The sequence below is a fragment of the Eumetopias jubatus genome, unplaced genomic scaffold, assembly GCF_037043125.1.
Source record: "Eumetopias jubatus isolate StellerSeaLion01/CBP00866 unplaced genomic scaffold, mEumJub1_p1.0 scaffold_15, whole genome shotgun sequence".
Lineage (NCBI taxonomy): Eukaryota > Metazoa > Chordata > Mammalia > Carnivora > Otariidae > Eumetopias > Eumetopias jubatus.
This window is the reverse complement of record NW_028274821.1, coordinates 74,335,425-74,355,020: the sequence shown is the minus strand read 5'-3', so window position 1 is coordinate 74,355,020 and position 19,596 is coordinate 74,335,425. Positions and strand designations below refer to the sequence as shown.

General features: G+C 42.5%; 1 protein-coding gene and 1 pseudogene across 1 annotated transcript; both read left to right on the top strand.

The window, feature by feature from the left end:
• The first annotated feature begins 1,467 nt into the window (after window positions 1-1,467).
• On the top strand, window positions 1,468-14,165 carry ZFP37 (ZFP37 zinc finger protein). Its single transcript, XM_028107866.2, has 4 exons — window positions 1,468-1,599; window positions 6,919-7,045; window positions 7,450-7,584; window positions 12,543-14,165. Exons 1-4 carry the CDS (start codon window positions 1,468-1,470, stop codon window positions 14,093-14,095), a joined length of 1,947 nt encoding a protein of 648 aa, XP_027963667.1. The 3' UTR covers window positions 14,096-14,165.
• Window positions 14,166-17,888: 3,723 nt separating this feature from the next.
• LOC114212856 (rho-related GTP-binding protein Rho6 pseudogene) lies at window positions 17,889-18,587 on the top strand (annotated as a pseudogene).
• The last annotated feature ends 1,009 nt before the right edge of the window (window positions 18,588-19,596 follow it).

The window sequence follows — 19,596 nt, the reverse complement described above, 5'->3', positions numbered from 1 at the left end:
GCCAATCCCAGGGCCTTGAGATCATGACCTGAGCCAAAGGTAGCCGCTTAACCGACTGAGCCATCCAGGCGCCATCATATTTGTAATTTCTGACTTCAGGAAAGGTCCAGTCTCTTCTAAGGGCTCACCTGATTAGGTCAGGTCCACCCAGGATAATCTCCACTTTTATGAACTCAAAATCAATTGATTTGGGATCTTATCATGGGAATGATATCACAGGTTCCTGAAAGAGAGGGGAATATCATAATGGTGTAACACAGGGCGTGGGGGGGCTGGGCAGAAATAATGGGGGCCATATTAGCATTCTGCTTGTCATAATATTTACAGCATACTTTGCTAGGCTCTAGAATTGATGTCACAAGACTAGGGAAAGCATTGTTGGGATAGTTTGAGAATAAATGAGAAATGTACCACTGTGATTTGTGCAACAGCAAAAAATAATTGTTAGGAAAAATTTTCAATAATAGGTTGGGGAGACTAGGCAGAAAACTGTCTTGAAATTAGGTGGTCTAGGGAGTCTTGAGCTCAGTGAAGATATACTGAGAATTGTATTCAGACTGAAGACTGAGAGGACAAAGGCCGCAGATGCAGCCGCTGCTGACTGAGGGATACCTAGTCCTTTTATTCATCTAAGTGGAAGGTGCGAAACAGGGTTTGTTTGACTCTGGAAAAAGGAACAGCATATTTAGAATAACTTCACAAGCCTACTGCCCCATTGTAAATTCCAGCAGGGCGAACACAGGCTGGGTCTATGTGGGTCTCCACTCTTTCCCCGTTATCTAGCACAGCGCAGCAACCTAGTCTGCACACAGTAAAAGCTCAACATATAATTGTTAAATGAACGGCGTCAATACACCAAACAGCTCATTGAGAAATAATTTCTGCTCCAATTGTTTGATTATTGGGTTCCGTTTGATCTCCATTAGACGTGGGTTTTCACGGAGGAGTGATGTGTTCATGGAACCTGCTGCTTCCTTTTTTTCTCATTGTTCTTATATCGTACATGTAAAGACATATATTTGAGCGATTAGTGCTCTTTCCCTATAAAACAGTGGTGTCTCCGTGATCGGGCTTTTTCTCTTTCCTCCCTCGAGCTCTCTTATTATCCTGGCTGTCTGGAGTCCTCGCTGGGCTTCACGCTTGCGGGTTTCCCGGCTGCAGGCTGCAGTGACCAATTCGGAAAGGCAACTCCAAATTCTGCCTTCGCGTGGCCGAGCCTCTGGGCGTCGGACACCGTGAGGCACCGTGCAGTGAGGAACTGAGCACGCTTTCTGCCGGCTCGCAGCTCACCTCTCAGGACTCTCTCTCCACCGAGCCCCCGGGCCACCCCCCTGCGCGCCCGCCGGGAGCGCGGACCCCCGCTGTACGGCGGAGCCTCGGTCAAGATGGCCGCGCCCGGCCGCGATACCCAGGGGCGCCGCCATGGCAGCCGCCGGACCCGCTGAGGCCGCGCTTCGAGCCGCCGCCATGTCGGCCTCCGCCTGCGAGCCGATCTTCACAAAGCGGGAGAGCGTGGGCCGGAGGAGGAGGGCGGGGACGGCCGAGGGGGCCGGGCGTCCAGCGGAGATGGCTGTGTCCGAGCCGGGGGGCAGCGCGGCGGTGAGCGCGATGGCGGGGCGGGGCGGCGTGGTGGTCCGAGGTGGTCTAATTGGGGGTCCGTGATTGGAGGGTGACTGTAGGCTCTGAGACGAGCGGTTTGGGAATCGGAGGCGATGCTGGAGGGCCTTCTGGCGGCGGGGGGGGGAGGGGTGTCGGCGTTCTGGGGGATCTGTGGGGCAGTGATGGGGGCCCTGCAGGGTCCGCGGGTGCTACAGGTTATGGAAATCCGTGTTTGGGGAGATGTGCGGTGACAGTGAGGCGGGGAGTCAGTGGCACTCCCGGAAAAGCCAGAGTCCGGAAGGCTCTGGGGATCAGGTATAGGGGCTCTGTGGTGTGTCAAAGACTGGGGAGGTGTGTGACAATTTGTGATCTATGGGAGCCAAGCGATTATAGTGCCTGTGGGAGTTACTGGATTGTCCTTGTGTGTGTGTGCAGAGGTGCCCGGAGGTCCGATAGGGGTTTATCACAATAGTTGAAGAGAAGAGATGATGATGGTTTAGAATAGGGAAATGCAGGGAAATACAAAACCAGATTCAGAATACTTCGGGAGATGAGCCAGTAAGACTTACTGATGAACTGATAAGAAACATGAGGGAAGAGGAGAATCAAGATTTACACCTAGACTTTTGGCTTGAGGCACTGGAGAAAGGGTGCTTCCCTTTTCTGAGAAAGGGCTGTGTTGGAGACAACCAGATTTGATGGATATAAATGGGAGCCAGAGTGGATGACAGTGGTTCTGTTTTGGCCACGTCAAGATGCCCGTTACATGTCCAAGTAGAGAATGAGTAGTTGTTAAATGTGTGAATCTAAAACTTAGGAGAGGTTTGGGCTAGAGAATCCATATGTGAAAGGCTTCAGCGTACAGATGGTATTTAAAGCTATAAGATTGGATGAGATCACTTAGGGAGAGAAGGCAGATAGAGAAGAAAAGAGGGACCAAGCTCTGGGTCGCTCTTACGTTTATTTTTTTAAAGATTTATTTATTTGAGAGAGAGAAGGAGCAGGGGGAGGGGCAGAGGGAGAAGCAGGCCCCCCGCAGAGCAGGGAGCCCGATGTGGGACTCGATCCCAGGACCCTGGGACCATGACCTGAGCCAAAGGCACACGCTCAACCGGCTGAGCCACCCAGGTGCCCGGTCACTCTTACATTTAGAGGTTTGGTAGAGGACAGGAAAAAAAAGAGAATGAGGAGGCGTAGTCCCTGAGGTAGGATGAAAATTGTAAAGGTGGTGTCAAAGAAGCATAAAGAAGAAAGCTTTTCAAGACAATGCTAGTTGTGTTGTCACAGTTGTGTCATATGCTTTTGTGAGTCCCAGACACATGACTGCAGAGAATTTGACTTTGGCAAGATGTAGCTCAATGATTATTTTGATTGATTAGAGCTTTGTAGTGGAGTGATAAGAGTAAAATCCTGTTGGAATGGGTTGAAAGAATGGAGGTAATGAAGTAGAGACAGCAAGCATCGACCACACCAAGAGTTTTGCTGGTAAAGGGAGCAATTAAATTGACATTGGATGGGACATGAGATTAAGAGATGGTTTTCATTAGATGAATTGATTTTAAAGCAACTTTGTATGTCAATAGAAATGATTGAGTAGAAGTGGAAAAATAGGTGGTACAAAAGAGAAAGAGGTTAATTGCAGGGGGTGAATTCCTTGAGAAGGCCGTTGAGGATGGGATCTAGAGCCTAAGTGGAGAAACTAGCCTTAGGTGAGAAAAGGGACACTTCTTCCATTTTAACAGAAAGAGACAGATGATAGGGGTTTTGGAAACAGATTGGTGGAATTGGTGGTAACAAGGCAAGGTAGTTCTTGTCCATTTACACTTACTTTCTCTTTTTTTAAAAGATTTTATTTATTTGAGAGAGAGAATGAGAGAGAGAGACCACATGAGAGGGGGGAGGGTCAGAGGGAGAAGCAGACTCCCCGCTGAGCAGGGAGCCCGATGCGGGACTCGATCCCAGGACTCCAGGATCATGACCTGAGCCGAAGGCAGTCGCTTAACCAACTGAGCCACCCAGGTGCCCCGCACTTACTTTCTCTTTGAAAGTATAGATGAATTTATCAGCTGAGAGTGGGGAAGGAGTAGATGCTGGAGATTTCCGAGATAAAAAGGAGAATGTTTGGAATAACCATCTTGGAAAGAGGAATAGGAAACTCCTGGTATTGGATGCCCAATTGCGATATGTGTTATAAACCTAAAGTGAGTCCAGGCAACACAGTTGTTTGATTTTTCTCTCTTGGGATGTTCAGCTACAAAGTTGCAGGCAGAGATGAAGAGGAGAGTTGGGTTTGATTAAGTTTGAGGCTTTGCTAGGTAAGTGCAGTGGAGAAGAAAAGGGGCAAGGACGTTAAAGCTGTTTTCCGTGGAGTGCATATGGTGTTAAGAACAAAGAATCTAAACAAGATAGAAGAAAAGTAAGGCCGTGTGGTGATGGAAGACTGTAGAAAAGTGATTCAGATCAATGCTATGGGGGCCGAATGCATCTGGAGAATTATTGGCATGGGAGTGCTAGAGGAAAAAGGCTGACAGCATAGGAAACAGTGGTCGGAGGGTAAAATGTTTTAAGTAGAGAGGTGCTGTTGTGGCATGTGGCAAGGTCTAAGGAAAGGATGGGTGATAAGTAGGTGGCTGAGTTTGGGTGTGAGAAAAGATTGTTGGAGTCAGGAAAGAGAAGGGCCAGGCTGTGGACTCCTCTATGTCGATGGAGCAAGAGTGCAGGAGCTAGAGTGAGGAGGAGCGTGGTGTTCAAATTTTCAGTGAACGAGGCAGAATGTGCACAAAAGTTGACTTAAGTGGCCCCAAACAGCTATCCTTCGAAAAGCCTGCTTGCAAGGTTGACCTTTGGCTGATGTCTGAGAACTTAGACTTCAGGTGGCTTCCTATCATTTCCAGAAATGATAAAAGTGGCTCACTGTGACTAAACTATGTAAACGATGTGGTTTATGCCGAGCTCCTGATTTCCTTCTGGGAACCTAGGATCTTTGTGTGTGCCAGGCAGAGGATGCCTATGAGTGCCACCGAGTCTCTGATGCACTTCCTTGGGAAACAACATTTCACACGTATTCTCACAACTTATTTCTGGAGGAATCAAGTATGTCCTGCCTAATTCCACTGGAAGAGGACTCTTGGATACTTGTGCCTGGTTTCTGTAGACTTTACCCCATATACACCATTTCCTTAGCTGATTTTGCTGTGTGTTCCTGAGCTGTATTAAATCATAGCTACGGGTCCAACTATACGCTGAGTCCTGTGCGTTTATCAAGTGAATCATTGAACCAGAGAGTTCATGGTTGAAAGTCTCGTGATATTCTAAACATGATAGGGATTTTGAAGGACGTATGAAAAAGGGTTGAAAGTTATCATTCACTTCATCGTCAGACCATGAGGTACCCGAGTCTCGGTTGGGCCGAAACAAACAACCTCCTCCGGGGAGCACGGTAAGGGGCCGGATTCTCAGGAGACTGGTAGATTTCAGATAAAGGGAGCAGGGGAAGGGACTGGCCAAAGAGGCTGAAGGTACAGTGCAGTTTGCTGGCAGTGATTAGGGTTTCTGTAAAGGCTGCTGGTGGTGGAGTTCTGTTGGTGTCAGTGATTGGGGATTGATAGGGTAGGAATTTGGGGTCGTAGCAGAGATAGAGATTGATGTGTTCCACGGGCATCAGTAGTGGAGGGACCCCTGGGAATATGTGATTGGAGTGTCTGGGGAGCAATTGGGGAAATCTGTTGCTGTTAGTGATTGGGAAGTTTGTTGGGATCAGTCATTTTGGAATTACATCAGTGATTGAGAGGCCAGTGGCCCTCAGTGATGGGGCTTATTAGAAATCAGTGACTGGAGGTCTGTGAGGTTATAGATTAGTGACACATGCAGCTAATTGATTGGTGGTTTGTGGAGGTAAGGGTTTTTTTTCAATGTGAAACAAATATGTTTGAACGTGTGTTCGTTAGTGGCAAAATTCTCCAGTAGCTGTGTCATCCTCCTCTCACCTGCCTAATAAGAGGAGACTCTCGAACATGCTTTAATTTCTCCCCCATCTCCCAACCCTACCAGTTATGTTCCTGCTTATTTTTCTTACAACACACCTCTTGATTTTAAGGGATACTTTTATAACAGTTGTACAACATTATCAAGTTACTTGGATGTAACTAGACATTTGACTGGTTTTATTATTCATAGCCCTTTCTTGTATATTACATCTTTCCCAATCTTGGAATCTTTATTCTGATGCAATTTCCTTCTTTTAAAAATCACTTCTTTTCTTCTTCTCCTCCTCTTTCCCTGTCCCTTTCCTTCTCTTTATTTCTAAAGCACATAGGTGATACACTTTCTGCATCCTTACATGCCTAAAATACATTATTTTTGCTTCCAAACATGAATGATCTTTTCACTGGTTATATAAATCAAGGGTCTCAGTTCTTCTACCTCAAAACTCTATTCCATCGTCTTTTGTTATAGAAGAAAAGATAGACTGATTCTGTTTGGTTTTGGTAATTTTCTTTCTCTCTGATTTTTTTTTATCCTCTTGAATAAACAGATTTGCAAATGGGACTGTCATTTTGGGCTGCTACAACAAAGTACCATTGACTGGGTAGCTTAAAAACAACAGAAATTTATTTCTGACAGTTCTGGAGGCCAGAACTCCCAAGATCAGGGTGCCAACATGGTTGGGATCTGGTGAGACCTTCTGCCAGGTTGCAGACTCTTGTTTATATCCTCACCTGGCAGAGAGAGCAGAGAGGAAGCAAGCTGTCTTACGACTCTTATAAGGGCATTAATCCCATTCATGGAGACTCCACCTGCATGTACTCATCCAATTCTAATTACTTCCCACAGGCCCTCTCTCCTAATGCTATCACATTGGAGGGTAGGGTTTCACCATATGAATTTTGGGGATACACAGACATTCAATCCATAACAGGGACATTTCTTTCTTTTTTTTTTTTTAAAGATTTTATTTATTTATTTGACAGAGAGAGACACAGCGAGAGAGGGAACACAAGCAGGGGGAGTGGGAGAGGGAGAAGCAGGCTTCCCGCGGAGCAGGGAGCCTGAAGCGGGGCTCGATTCCAAGACCCCGGGATCATGACCTGAGCCGAAGGCAGCCACTTAACAACTGAGGCACCCAGGCACCCCTCAGGGACATTTTTTAATATGATTTTTGTCTCTCAAAAAAATGCAGACTTGGGTAAAGAATTAGTATCCTATATAACATCATGATCAACATTGAATGGTTGAGGTAAGAGCAAATCTTTATTATCTTGTCCAAATCACCCAATAATATGGATAACATTAGACTGAATAGGAATATTGCTATTACAGGGATCAGTAACATTCAAAGATGTGACTATGGCCTTTACCCAGAAGGAATGGGAGCAGCTAGATCCTGCTCAGAGGAACCTGTATAAGGATGTGATGCTGGAGAACTACAGCAACCTTGCCTCAATGGGTAAGGACAATTCTTTCATAATTCAAAATGTGTCCACTGTAATACATGTCCACTGTGATAATCTCTCTGAAGTTCTTGATAAGTTTGGCCTTGGCTATTATGAATCAAAGAGTTTTTATCCCTTTGGGTATGAGGCAGGATACTTGTGCCCCTGTCTCCAAAATGGAAGGTCTACTTAGGGTACATGGGCAGGCACATTGTGAAATTTCAGAAGCCATATATTCTTTCTTTCTTCCCTCCCTCCCTCCCTCCCTTCCTTCCTCCCTCCCTCCCTCCCTCTCTCTCTTTCTCCTTAGAAGCCATTATTCCTTATCCTCTCAAGGCTCTGAAGTCCAAATATTAGGGCTTGATTTCTGGGGTGTTTGTTTTCCTAACGCTCAATTTCTGCCATTTCTCACGAGCAGGGTATCAAGCTCCCAAACCAGACATGATCTCCAAGTTGGAAAAAGGAGAAGAGCCATGGTTGGGGAAGGGCAAAAGACCCAGACAATGTGGTCCCAGTGAAATAGCAAGACCCAAGCAAATAGGAACGAATGGAAGTAAGTTTCTAATTTTTTCGTGGTAACTTCGGAATTCTTCAATGAATAATTTATTTTTTAAATCTTCTTCAAGATCTTAGACCCTTTTCTCTTAACCAGGAGTAGCAGTTGAAAAATATCAGAATTTCTTGGGGAGGAGGAGTTCAAACTACAAAGATTCTCTAACCTTAGAGATTCTAATCTCTCTTCTGTCTATGAACCTCTTCATTGTGTGAGGTTCTCATATGAGGGTCATTATAGTTGTAAGCCAGTGTTACTCATGGGAGTTTGCTTATACCACTTGTATCAGTTAGCTTAGGCTAAGTTCTGCTCTATTAAGGAATGCCCCTAAATCTTAGTGGCTTCCAACAAGAAAGATTTGTTTCTTGCTCATGCTATAGCCCCATTCCACCTTACCCTTTGGACCTATACTGAAAGAGCAGTCCCTATTTGGCAAACTCTGGTCTCGTGGCAGAAGGAAAGAAGAATGAGTAGAACCACTGATGACTCTTAACATCACTGATTGGAAGTGGTAGATATCTCTTTCTGCTCACATTTCATTGGTTAATTGGTTAGAGTAGATCACCTGGCTACTCCTAAGTTCAACAGGTAGGAATGTGTAATCCTTCCACAGGGAGGATTCAAGGGACCATGCAATGGGTCTGGGAGGTACAATCTTTCCACAAGGAACAGTAATACAGTCTGCCACACCATGAGTATTGTGGTAGGAAAAAAGGTGAAAACCAGAGCTCTGAACCTCTGGTACCAGCCCCTCAAATGCCTAGCTGACCTTTCCTTATTGTCTTTCCTCATCCATGCTCTCCATCGCTCAGCTTCCAGGAAGGAGCAGTAACCCCTCTTAGCTGTTCTCAGAATCCCATTACAGCTTACCTTATTTGAAGCAGTGCTGTTTTTTATTATCTTCTTTTTTCCTAATATCCTCAGTTTTTTCCCTTCATCCACTCAAACTCTGGGACTCCATGGTATCACATTTCTCTCCTTATATGTTCAAACCTTCTTAGATCCATCCTCTTTCCAAATCTCTTGGCATGATGTTCCCCTGCCTTTAATTATTTTCCATTTCCCTCCTTTTCACTGTGAAATGCTCTAAACTTGTGGTCTATAGTGCATCATTATTTCCATTTACTTGTTACCCTATGCAGTCAGATCCCACAGAATTCATGCCTGTATGTAAATTTCTGGCTTCCCTTCCAGCGCATATTTTAATAGTTTTGGTCAGCATAAAATTCTTGCCTACCTGGCTTGAATTACACCACTTGAATCTGGTCTTCTCTTCTAAGTGTTTCTTTACATTTATTTCACCAGATTCTCTTCCTTCTCACTTTGCTGAAGTGTCCCTAAGGTTTTGTCTTCTACTATCTGGTCTTTTTTTTTTTTTTTTTTCTATCGTATTTCCCTCGAAGACTCTTTGGATTTCAATTCTAAATTCCTAGGAGCGAGGATATTATTGGTCTAGGTAGGGCCCTTGAAAGAATCAAGCTATTTATTCTATACTGGTGACTTTTAAGGTAAATTTAACTTGTCCAAATAAATCTCCAGTTTCTTCATGTTGCACTCATATTTCACCTGCTTCCAGGAAAGTTCAATCTCACAGTGTCAGAAATGGAAAGCTGTGTCTTTTTGCATTTCTTTCTAAATTAGAGCTTTCTTTCACCCTCCCTATTTTTATCAGGGTCTATTTTGATTTTAGGCCTGTGTACCATGGAGTTCCTGTGAATCTCTGCTCTCTGCCTTCTCTTTTACTGTCCTTGCCTCAGTTCCTGGTTTGTTTGTTTGTTTGTTTTCTTCAGTTCTCACAGACATCACCCAAATGAGGTGTATATTATCTCATACCTAAATTGCTCCAATTCTTAGGCTGATTTGTTGGCTCCATTTTTTGTTTCTTAGATTCCTCTTATATGTTGCCACCGAACACTAAAATATTCAGTTATTATTTATATCCCTATAGTCCCCCAAATAGCAGAATGTTTACAATGTATTTTTAAGTGTCCTCTGAATTTTCCAAGACTCCATGAATTTCCTGAAACCAGAGGGACTAGTCCTTCAAATGACAAATGAGGAGACCTCCTGGAGTTTTGGATTCATCCACTAGTGGCTCCAGTTTTGGCTATGTTTACTTTTCTCTCTGATACTTGGTGTTACAACTAAAAAATAGTCCTGAGTCATCTAATACATCTTTGTCATTGCTGCAGTGACTTTCTTCTTGGTTCAGGTTCTTATATAGTACTTGGAGTTTCTTCAAGGAATGACTGTTCTATTCCCTCCAATGATTTGCTGAGTGTAGTGAGCTGTATACTTCAGTTCCTGAAGTTACAGTCATTTTAGCTTAAAATTCATGTTTTAGTTACTGTCTCAGATTCAGGACAAGCTTACAGCTTTAATCACATGCTCTGTCACACCCAACTCTCTCCTCGTATTACCTTATTATTATACCATTTCACTAGTTCAGGTTCTTTTCTTTTCCACCCCCTCATGGTAAATTTCTCTCATAGCGCTTTATATCTTTTCCTGTTGGCCAATTTCCATCATCATAAGGGGTTCCTATAATGTTATACCTCAAGGGGTGTAGTTTTGAGCTTTTTTAAAAAAATTTTTTATTGTTATGTTAATCACCATACATTACATCATTAGTTTTTGATGTACTGTTCCATGATTCATTTTTTGTGCATCACACCCAGTGCTCCATGCAGAACGTGCCCTCTTTAATACCCATCACCAGGCTAACCCATCAGCCCACCCCCTTCCCTCTAGAACCCTCAGTTTGTTTTTCAGAGTCCATCGTCTCTCATGGTTTGTCTCCCCCTCCGATTCCCCCCCCTTCATTCTTCCCCTCCTGCTATCTTCTTCTTCTTTTTAACATATATTGTATTATTTGTTTCAGAGGTACAGGTATGTGATTCATCAGTCTTGCACAACTCACACTGGGAACGGTATGTGCTATGGTGAGCACTGTGAATAGTTTTCAGTTTTGATCCCTTTCTTCCCAGAAAGAGATTTGCCTCCATCCTTTTCAGCATCCTTGGGCATTGGAAGAATCTGTCTTTGTCATGCTCTTGTTATATTCTTTCCCCCAAAATGTTTGTATCACTTAAAATTTCCTAAATGAAAAAGCAGCTGGAAGCTCTACTTCTCCCTGCTATATCTCTACTTACAAAAATTGATCTTTTACTCCATGGGAACTAATCTCTTAAGAATCCTTGATGAAAAGAATAGTATTTCCTGGCTTATATTCGAATACCATGACTCTTTTCTGTTTGAGCCCAGTTTTCACTTTATCCATGTAATGTTCCTTTACAACCAAGGCAGCTGTTCAATTTCTATTTCTTCCTTTCTTAGAGACTCATATCTGCTTTTCTCTTTGAGTCTGTTTAATTCCCACCTTAAAGATCTTTCTGCTTTTCCATGCACATAACTGAAAAAAGTCACCTCAAAATGGTAGTCTCAACTCTTAAGTTTTTGAATTTTTAAACATGTAGTATCCATACCTAGCTAAAAGAACTCTTTGGATTTCAATTCTAAATACTTAGGAGCGAGAATATTATTGGTCTAGGTAGGGCCATCTGTTTACCACTGTCCAGTCAATTGTTTTCACCCAAGGGTTGGATCATATGGTTCAAACATGGTTGCCTCCATTTGTCAGTGTGGATGGTGGTTTCATAGAAGCAACACACACTGGGAAGATAGCTTAAAATATGTCATTGTATAATGTGTGAAGGAAAGGATGTGAGCAATCACTTAAAGCTGGGAATAAGCTTAAAATTTATAACTGGTAATTAGTAGAGTGACCTGGCAGAAGCAAAGGCATGCTCCATAGCAAACTGTTGGAAAACAAGCACACGTGTACATTGTAAATCCAAATGCTATAAAGTTTGTTTGCTAATCTCATTACTATCATGGCACTACTTTTATCATGGTAAAAGCAGCAGGGAACACAGAGAAATTGCGGGGTTGTTATTTTGGTTTTGAGGGTTTTTGTTTAGTACAGGCATGTTGTTATTATATTGATCATTGGTGGTGGCAGTGTAACACACTTTCCCGCTTATTCCCTTAGTCGCCTATAAGCTGTTCAGTATTTCTTGATGGACTTACCTTATTTTCTCTATTTTGGCTCTTTGGAGTGCAATAACAAATGACAAATAACAATAACCTGAGCTGGCCTAAGTAAATAGAGGAATTTATTATAAGGACATATGTTTATCTCTTGTAACCTAAAAGCTGATACTTCAGCCAGACCCTACCAGGGACTAGAACTAGAATTGGGAAGCCATCAGCAATTGGGGTTATGTAAATGGTCTCTTTGAGGACACATGATCTTACATCTCTTTCCCTGTGGATATATGCTTCGTTCTTTGTACTGATGAACCTTCTGCTTACACAGGGAAGATATGACTTTACTATTTCTTGTCTTATATCCTTGTAAAACCCAGGGGAGACTAACTAGAGTTGAAATTTTTAGGAAGAAGACTCTTATTGGACACCGTGGCTTGGGCCAGGTGTGTCTCCAACTGTCACCATGGAGAGTTGACTTAATATAGTACAGGCTGTGGGAGCCAAATGCTATGGATGGATTGGCTGTTATAAAAGCTGGGAAGCTTGGGCTGAGGAGAAATCTCAAAAAATATCAACTACAATCACAAGCTCCTCTAACTTCATCTGTTACCTAGTCGCTGCTCCTTGTGTTTATTTCATCTTCCATCCCAGGTTGCAAGGTCATATTTATAAACAGGCAAAGTTTTGTCTAATTTCTATTGTCAATTAACTTTTCTTGTTTTTCCTACAGCACTTTCCCCCCAAGCCCAAGAGCTTAGGGACATTTGCACTTGATATTTCACTCACTTTGGGATACTAGGCTTGAGTAAAGATTCAGCCCCCACAATAGGACATTTCTTTTATAAGTTGTGTTCCAAAATATGAGAGGGCAAAGATTCACAAGAATGTCTTATTGAATTCCATTTTAGACGAGGTCCAGCAAGGTAATGACCAGCTAGCAAACCACCAGGAATCTCAAAACAAACTCCTTAAGGAAGTTGCATTCAAGAAAAGAAGTCTGACTAAGAAGAAAGGCCATGAATGTAGTTCACTGGGGGAAAAAAGTGTGAGTACAAAACATGTTCCTTCAAAAAAAAAGCTTAAATTCGATTCACATGGAAAGAGTTTGAAACAGAATTCAGACTTACCTGGTCGTATAAGAAACTATGCAAAAAAGAAACCTAGCATAGCTAAAGAGCACAAGAAATCATTCAGCCATAGCTTACCTGATACAAAGAAAGACAAAAATCAAACTGGAAAGAAACAAAAATTATCCAACCATAGCTTATCTAATAAGCATGACAAAACTCAAGCTGGCAAGAAACATGAGAAATTAGCTCATCGTAGCTCATCCGATACTAAACGGGACAAAATTCAAACTGGAGAGAAACATGAGAAATCATCCAGCCATAGCCCGTCTCCTACTAAGTGTGACAAAACTCAAACTAAAGCTAAACCCTATGAATGTAATCAATGTGGGAAGGTTCTCAGCCATAAACAAGGACTCGTTGACCATCAGAGAATTCATACTGGAGAGAAACCATATGAATGTAATGAATGTGGGATAGCCTTTAGCCAAAAGTCACACCTCGTTGTACATCAGAGAACTCACACTGGAGAAAAACCATATGAATGTATGCAGTGTGGCAAAGCCCACAGTCATAAACATGCCCTTACCGACCATCTGAGAGTTCATACTGGGGAAAAGCCCTATAAATGTACTGAATGTGGGAAAACCTTTAGACACAGCTCAAATCTTGTTCAACATGTGAGATCTCATACAGGTGAGAAGCCCTATGAATGTAAGGAATGTGGAAAATCCTTTAGGTATAACTCATCTCTTACTGAACATGTGAGAACTCATACAGGTGAAATACCATATGAATGTAATGAATGTGGAAAGGCCTTTAAGTATAGCTCATCCCTTACTAAACATATGAGAGTTCATACAGGTGAGAAACCCTTTGAATGTAATGAATGTGGGAAAGCTTTCAGCAAGAAGTCACACCTCATTATACATCAAAGAACTCATACTAAGGAGAAGCCCTATAAATGTAATGAATGTGGAAAAGCATTTGGACATAGCTCTTCTCTTACTTACCACATGAGAACTCATACAGGTGAAAGTCCTTTTGAATGTAATCAGTGTGGGAAGGCCTTCAAACAAATTGAGGGCCTTACTCAACATCAGAGAGTTCATACTGGGGAGAAACCCTATGAATGTCATGAATGTGGGAAAGCTTTTAGCCAAAAGTCACACCTCATTGTACATCAGAGAACTCATACTGGGGAGAAGCCTTTTGAATGTAATGAATGTGGAAAGGCTTTCAATGTGAAGTCACAACTTGTTATACATCAGAGATCCCACACTGGAGAGAAACCCTATGAATGTAATGAATGTGGAAAAGCTTTCAAACAAAACGCATCCCTTACCAAACATGTGAAAACTCATTCAGAAGAAAAATCTCATGAGTCAAATTAATGTGGGAAGTCTTTTAATTCAACTAAAGGTTTTATTTAACCTTAGTAGGATTCTGAATTTCAAGGATGTTAGAAGGCTTTTAATAAGAAGTCATACCTAATTACACATGAGAGAGTTTGAAAGTGAATCTTACATAGAAGCAATGGATGATACCAACCTTTTATAGAAAATATTGTTTTAAAAATAATTATTAATTATTTATATATTCAGACCAAAATATAAAGCTTTAAAAATCGTTAATGAGCTGAATAATCAGAGCAAAAGAGAAACAAATTATATATGCTGACAATTCCTGAGTTGCTTGAGTATGTGCACTTAAGCTCCACATCTGAGAATTGAATTTGCATACCTGTTAATTTCCATATATAAGTGTGTCTGGCCACTGGTATGAGGCTCATCTTTGATGTTATCACCTAGCTCTTCCTTAATGTCTTTGTTAGCTTCTACATCAGCTGCATACTTTCTAAAAGTTATTTATGTAAAAAATATTAACACAAAATTAAGAAAAAAATAAAATAAAGCAGCCAAGGATAGGGACATCATTCCCTACCAGCACCTGTGTATTGTTAAGTGAATAAAATTGTTAAGTGAAAAAAGCAGGTTGCTGAACTGTGTGTGTAGTATGTTCCCACTTATGTACAAAAGGGTGTGTTTGCCTGTGTGTGTGTGTGTGTGTGTGTGTGTGTGTAAGTATATATACATATATTTGTATGTGAATAGACTTGGTTTGAAAAAATACAGAAGAAACTTTATGGTGGTTGTCATGAGCAGAGGAGTACAGGAATGGGGGCTAGGATGGGAAGGAGACCTCCTTTTTATTATATACTGTTTGAAATTTTAAATAATGTACATGTGTTATTTTCACAATTAAAATGTTTTTAATATGCATACATCAACACTGATTAAAATTTTCACTGAGCTCACTCCATGGTGTTGTTTGATGAAGTGAAAGTGTCTATGCCTATTATGAAGGGTGATGAATCGGAGGATATGGTATTAAACTTGATATTGAATTCACAAAGACTTTTCCTATCAAACACATCTTTTTATTAAAATAATGACTTACAACTATAATTTAGCACCATGTTTCTTCTATATGCCATATTTTTAAAAGACTGAAGATAAATTGTGATTGCAGGTGAATGAAAGTGATCTTCTGAACAGTCACTCCATTTTATCACATATTCAGAGCACTTATATACAAACACCTGAATCTGGGATTTCAAATGTATTGCAACAAATACCACTACTTCCTGTTTCTGCTCAATAGCAGACATTGTTAATGGATCACTGCACTTTTTCTGAGTGAACCTAGACTTGGCCTCAGAGTCATTCTTAAGCATGCATTCCAGAAGGTACTGTGAATCAATTTGGGTTTCCACATGAGACCTATTTTCTACTGCATACCTATTTACTATTATTATTTTTTACTCATAAGTCATAAATAAAAAAATACAACTGAATTGTTTTTAAATTGTTACACCAAAAACTGACATAAGGACAAAAATGGTTTTGTTATATAAGGTAATAATATTGGGCATGCATGTCACCTTTTACATTTTCACAGCACATTGACTACGTTTCCTCGTTTGTTCTTCAGAACAAACATATGGGTCAATAAGCAAGACTTTTCTAGTGGTCAATTCTGCTCAATAAATATTTCACCTGGATACTAGTCTAGCATAATGATGGACCCTCAACAAATAAGTGATTAAGTGCCATCCTTGCAAATACTTCGCATTCAAGTTCCTGCCTTCCTGATTTCCTCATTTCAGAGAATTAACAGATGTAAGTACTAAGAATGAAATTATGTGTGTGTGCATTCATGTAGTGCACACATGCATTGAAAAATCAACTCATGGATGTTAGAACCTCATTTCCAAGTAACTTATTTACTCTCAGAGAAGGAAAGAGCAATGTGAAAGCCATTTTCCATCAGTAACTTATAACCACGTGGAAGTTTGGTACTATGCACTGAATGAATCCTCACTGTCCAGAGCTGTGGAAAATTTGCACTTTTTAGAAGGATAAAACAGTTGCATGTTATGGCTATGTTAAATTCCCCACACCTCTTGGAGAACCCATAATAGTACCATACCTGGACAGTATGCCTGAGTAGTAGAAATGAATGCTGAAAGTCATCCTGTACAGTAAGAAAGGAATTAAAAGTCAGCATCAATAAATGAGGAAGTGATGTCTAAAAGATTATTGGAGGCAAAGGATGAAAGAAAATAGACATACAGAAATGAGTCTAAGTCAATGATAAAATGTATCAAAATTGCTGGGAGGGTTTGTTAAAACACAGACTTTAGAAATGGGCCCCACCCACAGAGTTTCTGATTCTGTGCAGGTCGGGGTGGGGGGGTGGCTGAGATTTTGCATTTTTAATAACTTGCCGGGAGACGCTGGTGCTGCTGGTCTGGGGACCACACTTTGAGAAACTGATTTAAATCATTGTTGAAGTGAATTTAAAAAGTATTTAAAAATGTTTCTGAGATATTTCTTTAACATGAAGATAATGTTTATATACACAAATACATATGTTAGAAAATGCATAATATCACCATCATTATGTGGACAGTGATTTTTTCAGGATTGTCAGTTTAAGAGTAAGTTTTATGTTTTTCTAAATAATTTTTCTATTTTCCTGAATTTATTTTGTTGTAATGAATTTTCATTACTGGGGTATGGCCAAGTAGAGTCCTACTAATCCTGACCCTCCCACAGAAAACAGTTATAAACTCCTGACAAAACCACATACACACACACGTGCGCGCGCGCACACACACACACACACACACACACACACACACACACACACAACCAATGACCTGAAGGTATTGGAGAGTGAACAAAAGCAGATTATGGGAAAGAGTTGAAACTTGGAAGAAGGGAATATAGGAGGTTAGATCACAGCTTTTAGCCTGAGGACACACTGAAGTTGGTGTGGCAGGGGCAGGGGATGTAATTTGATAGAAAACATGCAGTCTTTTTAAGATGAAAAACCACAGGACTGACTTCAGGGCAACCACAGCCACTTGGAAAGTGAGAGGAGAATCCCAGAAAAGAGCGACTCAAAGAGGGGGTAATCCAAATTCTGTGAATAAATTCTGCCCAAATATCTGACTGACCCCTGAACTATGCGTATTTGGCACAGACGCCTAACGCTTCAACAAGAGAACTGAGCTTTTATTTGTGCTACTGCCCCACAGACTTAGTTTGAAGTTTGAGCTCAACCATGCTAATTACTTGATAAAACAAAATATTAACACTCTTCAGAGAAATAGAATCCAAACTCTCCACAACTTATCATTCATGATATATAGGATATAAGAAAAACTTACTTGACAGTCAAAGAATTAAATTGCAACCCCATTTCAAGAAAAGAGACAACGAACCCCGAAGCTGGAATGAACATATATTAGGATATTAATATAATTATTATAATTAATTAATATAATTAATATAATTATTATAATGGTGCTTAATGAAATAAAGATATATATGCTCACAGTGAATAAAGATTTTTTTAAAACTAAGCAAAGAAATAGAAACTATGAAGAAAAACAAAAAGAAAATTCTAGAACTTAAAAATACAATGTCTTAAATTTAAATTTCACTGGGTAAGTTTACCAGCAGAATGAAAATGACAGAGGAAGGGGTGATTGAACTTGAAATAGCTCAGTAGAAATGATTCAAAGTGAGGGGGAGGGACTTTTTGTGCTGCGACGCACCTGGCGCAACCCTCTCCTCTCTGAATAATCTGAGTCCAAGTCCCGCGGAGGCTACAGCCATGAAGGAGAGACGCGCCCCGCAGCCAGTCGTGGCCAGATGTGGGCTCGTTCTGGTGGGGGATGTGCAGTGCGGGGAGACTGCGATGTTACGGGTGTTAGCGAAGGACTGCTATCCCGAGACGTATGTGCCCACCGTGTTTGAGAATTACACAGCCTGCTTGGAGACCGAGGAACAAAGGGTGGAGCTCGGTCTCCGGGACACCGCAGGATCTCCCTACTATGACAATGTCCGTCCACTCTGCTACAGTGATTCGGATGCAGTATTACTATGCTTTGATTTCAGCCGACCGGAGACAGTGGATACTGCACTTAAGAAGTGGAGGACGGAAATCCTAGATTATTGTCCTAGCGCCCGTGTTTTGCTTATTGGCTGTAAGACGGACCTGCGAACAGACCTGAGCACACTGATGGAGCTGTCCCACCAGAAACAGGCACCTCTCTCCTATGAGCAGGGCTGTGCCATAGCCAAGCCGCTGGGTGCGGAAACCTACCTGGAAGGCTCGGCTTTCACCTCAGAAAAGAGTATCCACAGCATCTTCCGGACGGCGTCCATGGTGTGTCTGAACAAGCCCAGCCCGGTGCCCCCAAAGAGCCCTGTCCGCAGCCTCTCCACGCGACTGCTTCACCTCCCCAGTCGTTCCGAACTCATCTCTTCTACCTTCAAGAAGGAAAAGGCCAAAAGCTGTTCCATTCTGTGAAGTGGGGGTTGGAGAAGGGAGGCAACCTCCCACTTCCTCCCTTGGGTGGCAGAGGCACAGGGAGAGGGAGGATGGGACAGTTGAGGACACTGGACGTGCGTTTTTCAGACGGCCATGGGGAGGCCCTGAAAGGAGACAGGAATGGCACGAGGAAAGAGCCAGGCCCGGCTTGAGGACCTGACCCTGAGAAAGAACCATCACACCCCAAGCCAGGCACTCGGTTGTGGTGGGGGCGGCTGCCCCGGTGTCACCCCCACGCCCCCGCCCCCACTCCAGAGGAAGGAAAGGTGTGGGGGTGCGGGGGGCATGCTGGCCTCATGGGCTTGGGGGCCTCCAGGAGCCTCACCTTCAGCATCATGCCTCTTCCACACAGCGCTTCCGTGTGGGCCAGGGGTGGGGCGGGGTCCCCGAGCCCTTCCCGTCCCGTCTGAGGAAGCCGCGCAGGAGTGGAGTGGGGAAGCCAAGAGGCGGCTCCCGTGGGAGCCGAGCCCAGGTGCTTCATGACGGGAGTCAGAAGGCCGGGAGCTGGTCAGAGCCAATGAGAAGGAAACCTCATCTTTGCATAGCCCGTGCCTCATGGAGAGCTGACATCATACATTCATACCTTCTCACCTAAGTCCCCAGGGTCCAAGGGAGAAGCCCCAGACCCCCTTCTCTCGCAGTGTGGGGGTGGTGGTGCTGCCGGGGGCAGGGCTGGGTGGGGGGGGTCACCAGACTTTTTCTGCCCTCAGGGCACGACAGCTGGCATTTGTTTTATATAGACTCTTGTCTTTGGAACGGGGGGGCGGGGGGAGTGTTTCAGTCTGTTCTACGTTCTGTGTTTAAAGAAGAAAAACCTATTTATTAATGAAAAATATAACACATATAAAGAAAAAAAAAAACAAAGTGAGGGGGAAATGATTGAAAAGATAGGAAGAGAACCTCAGTGACTTGTAGGACAATAACAAAATGTCTTGAATATGTGTAGCTGAAGTCCCAAAAGGAGAGCAAGGAAAGAGTGGGATACACA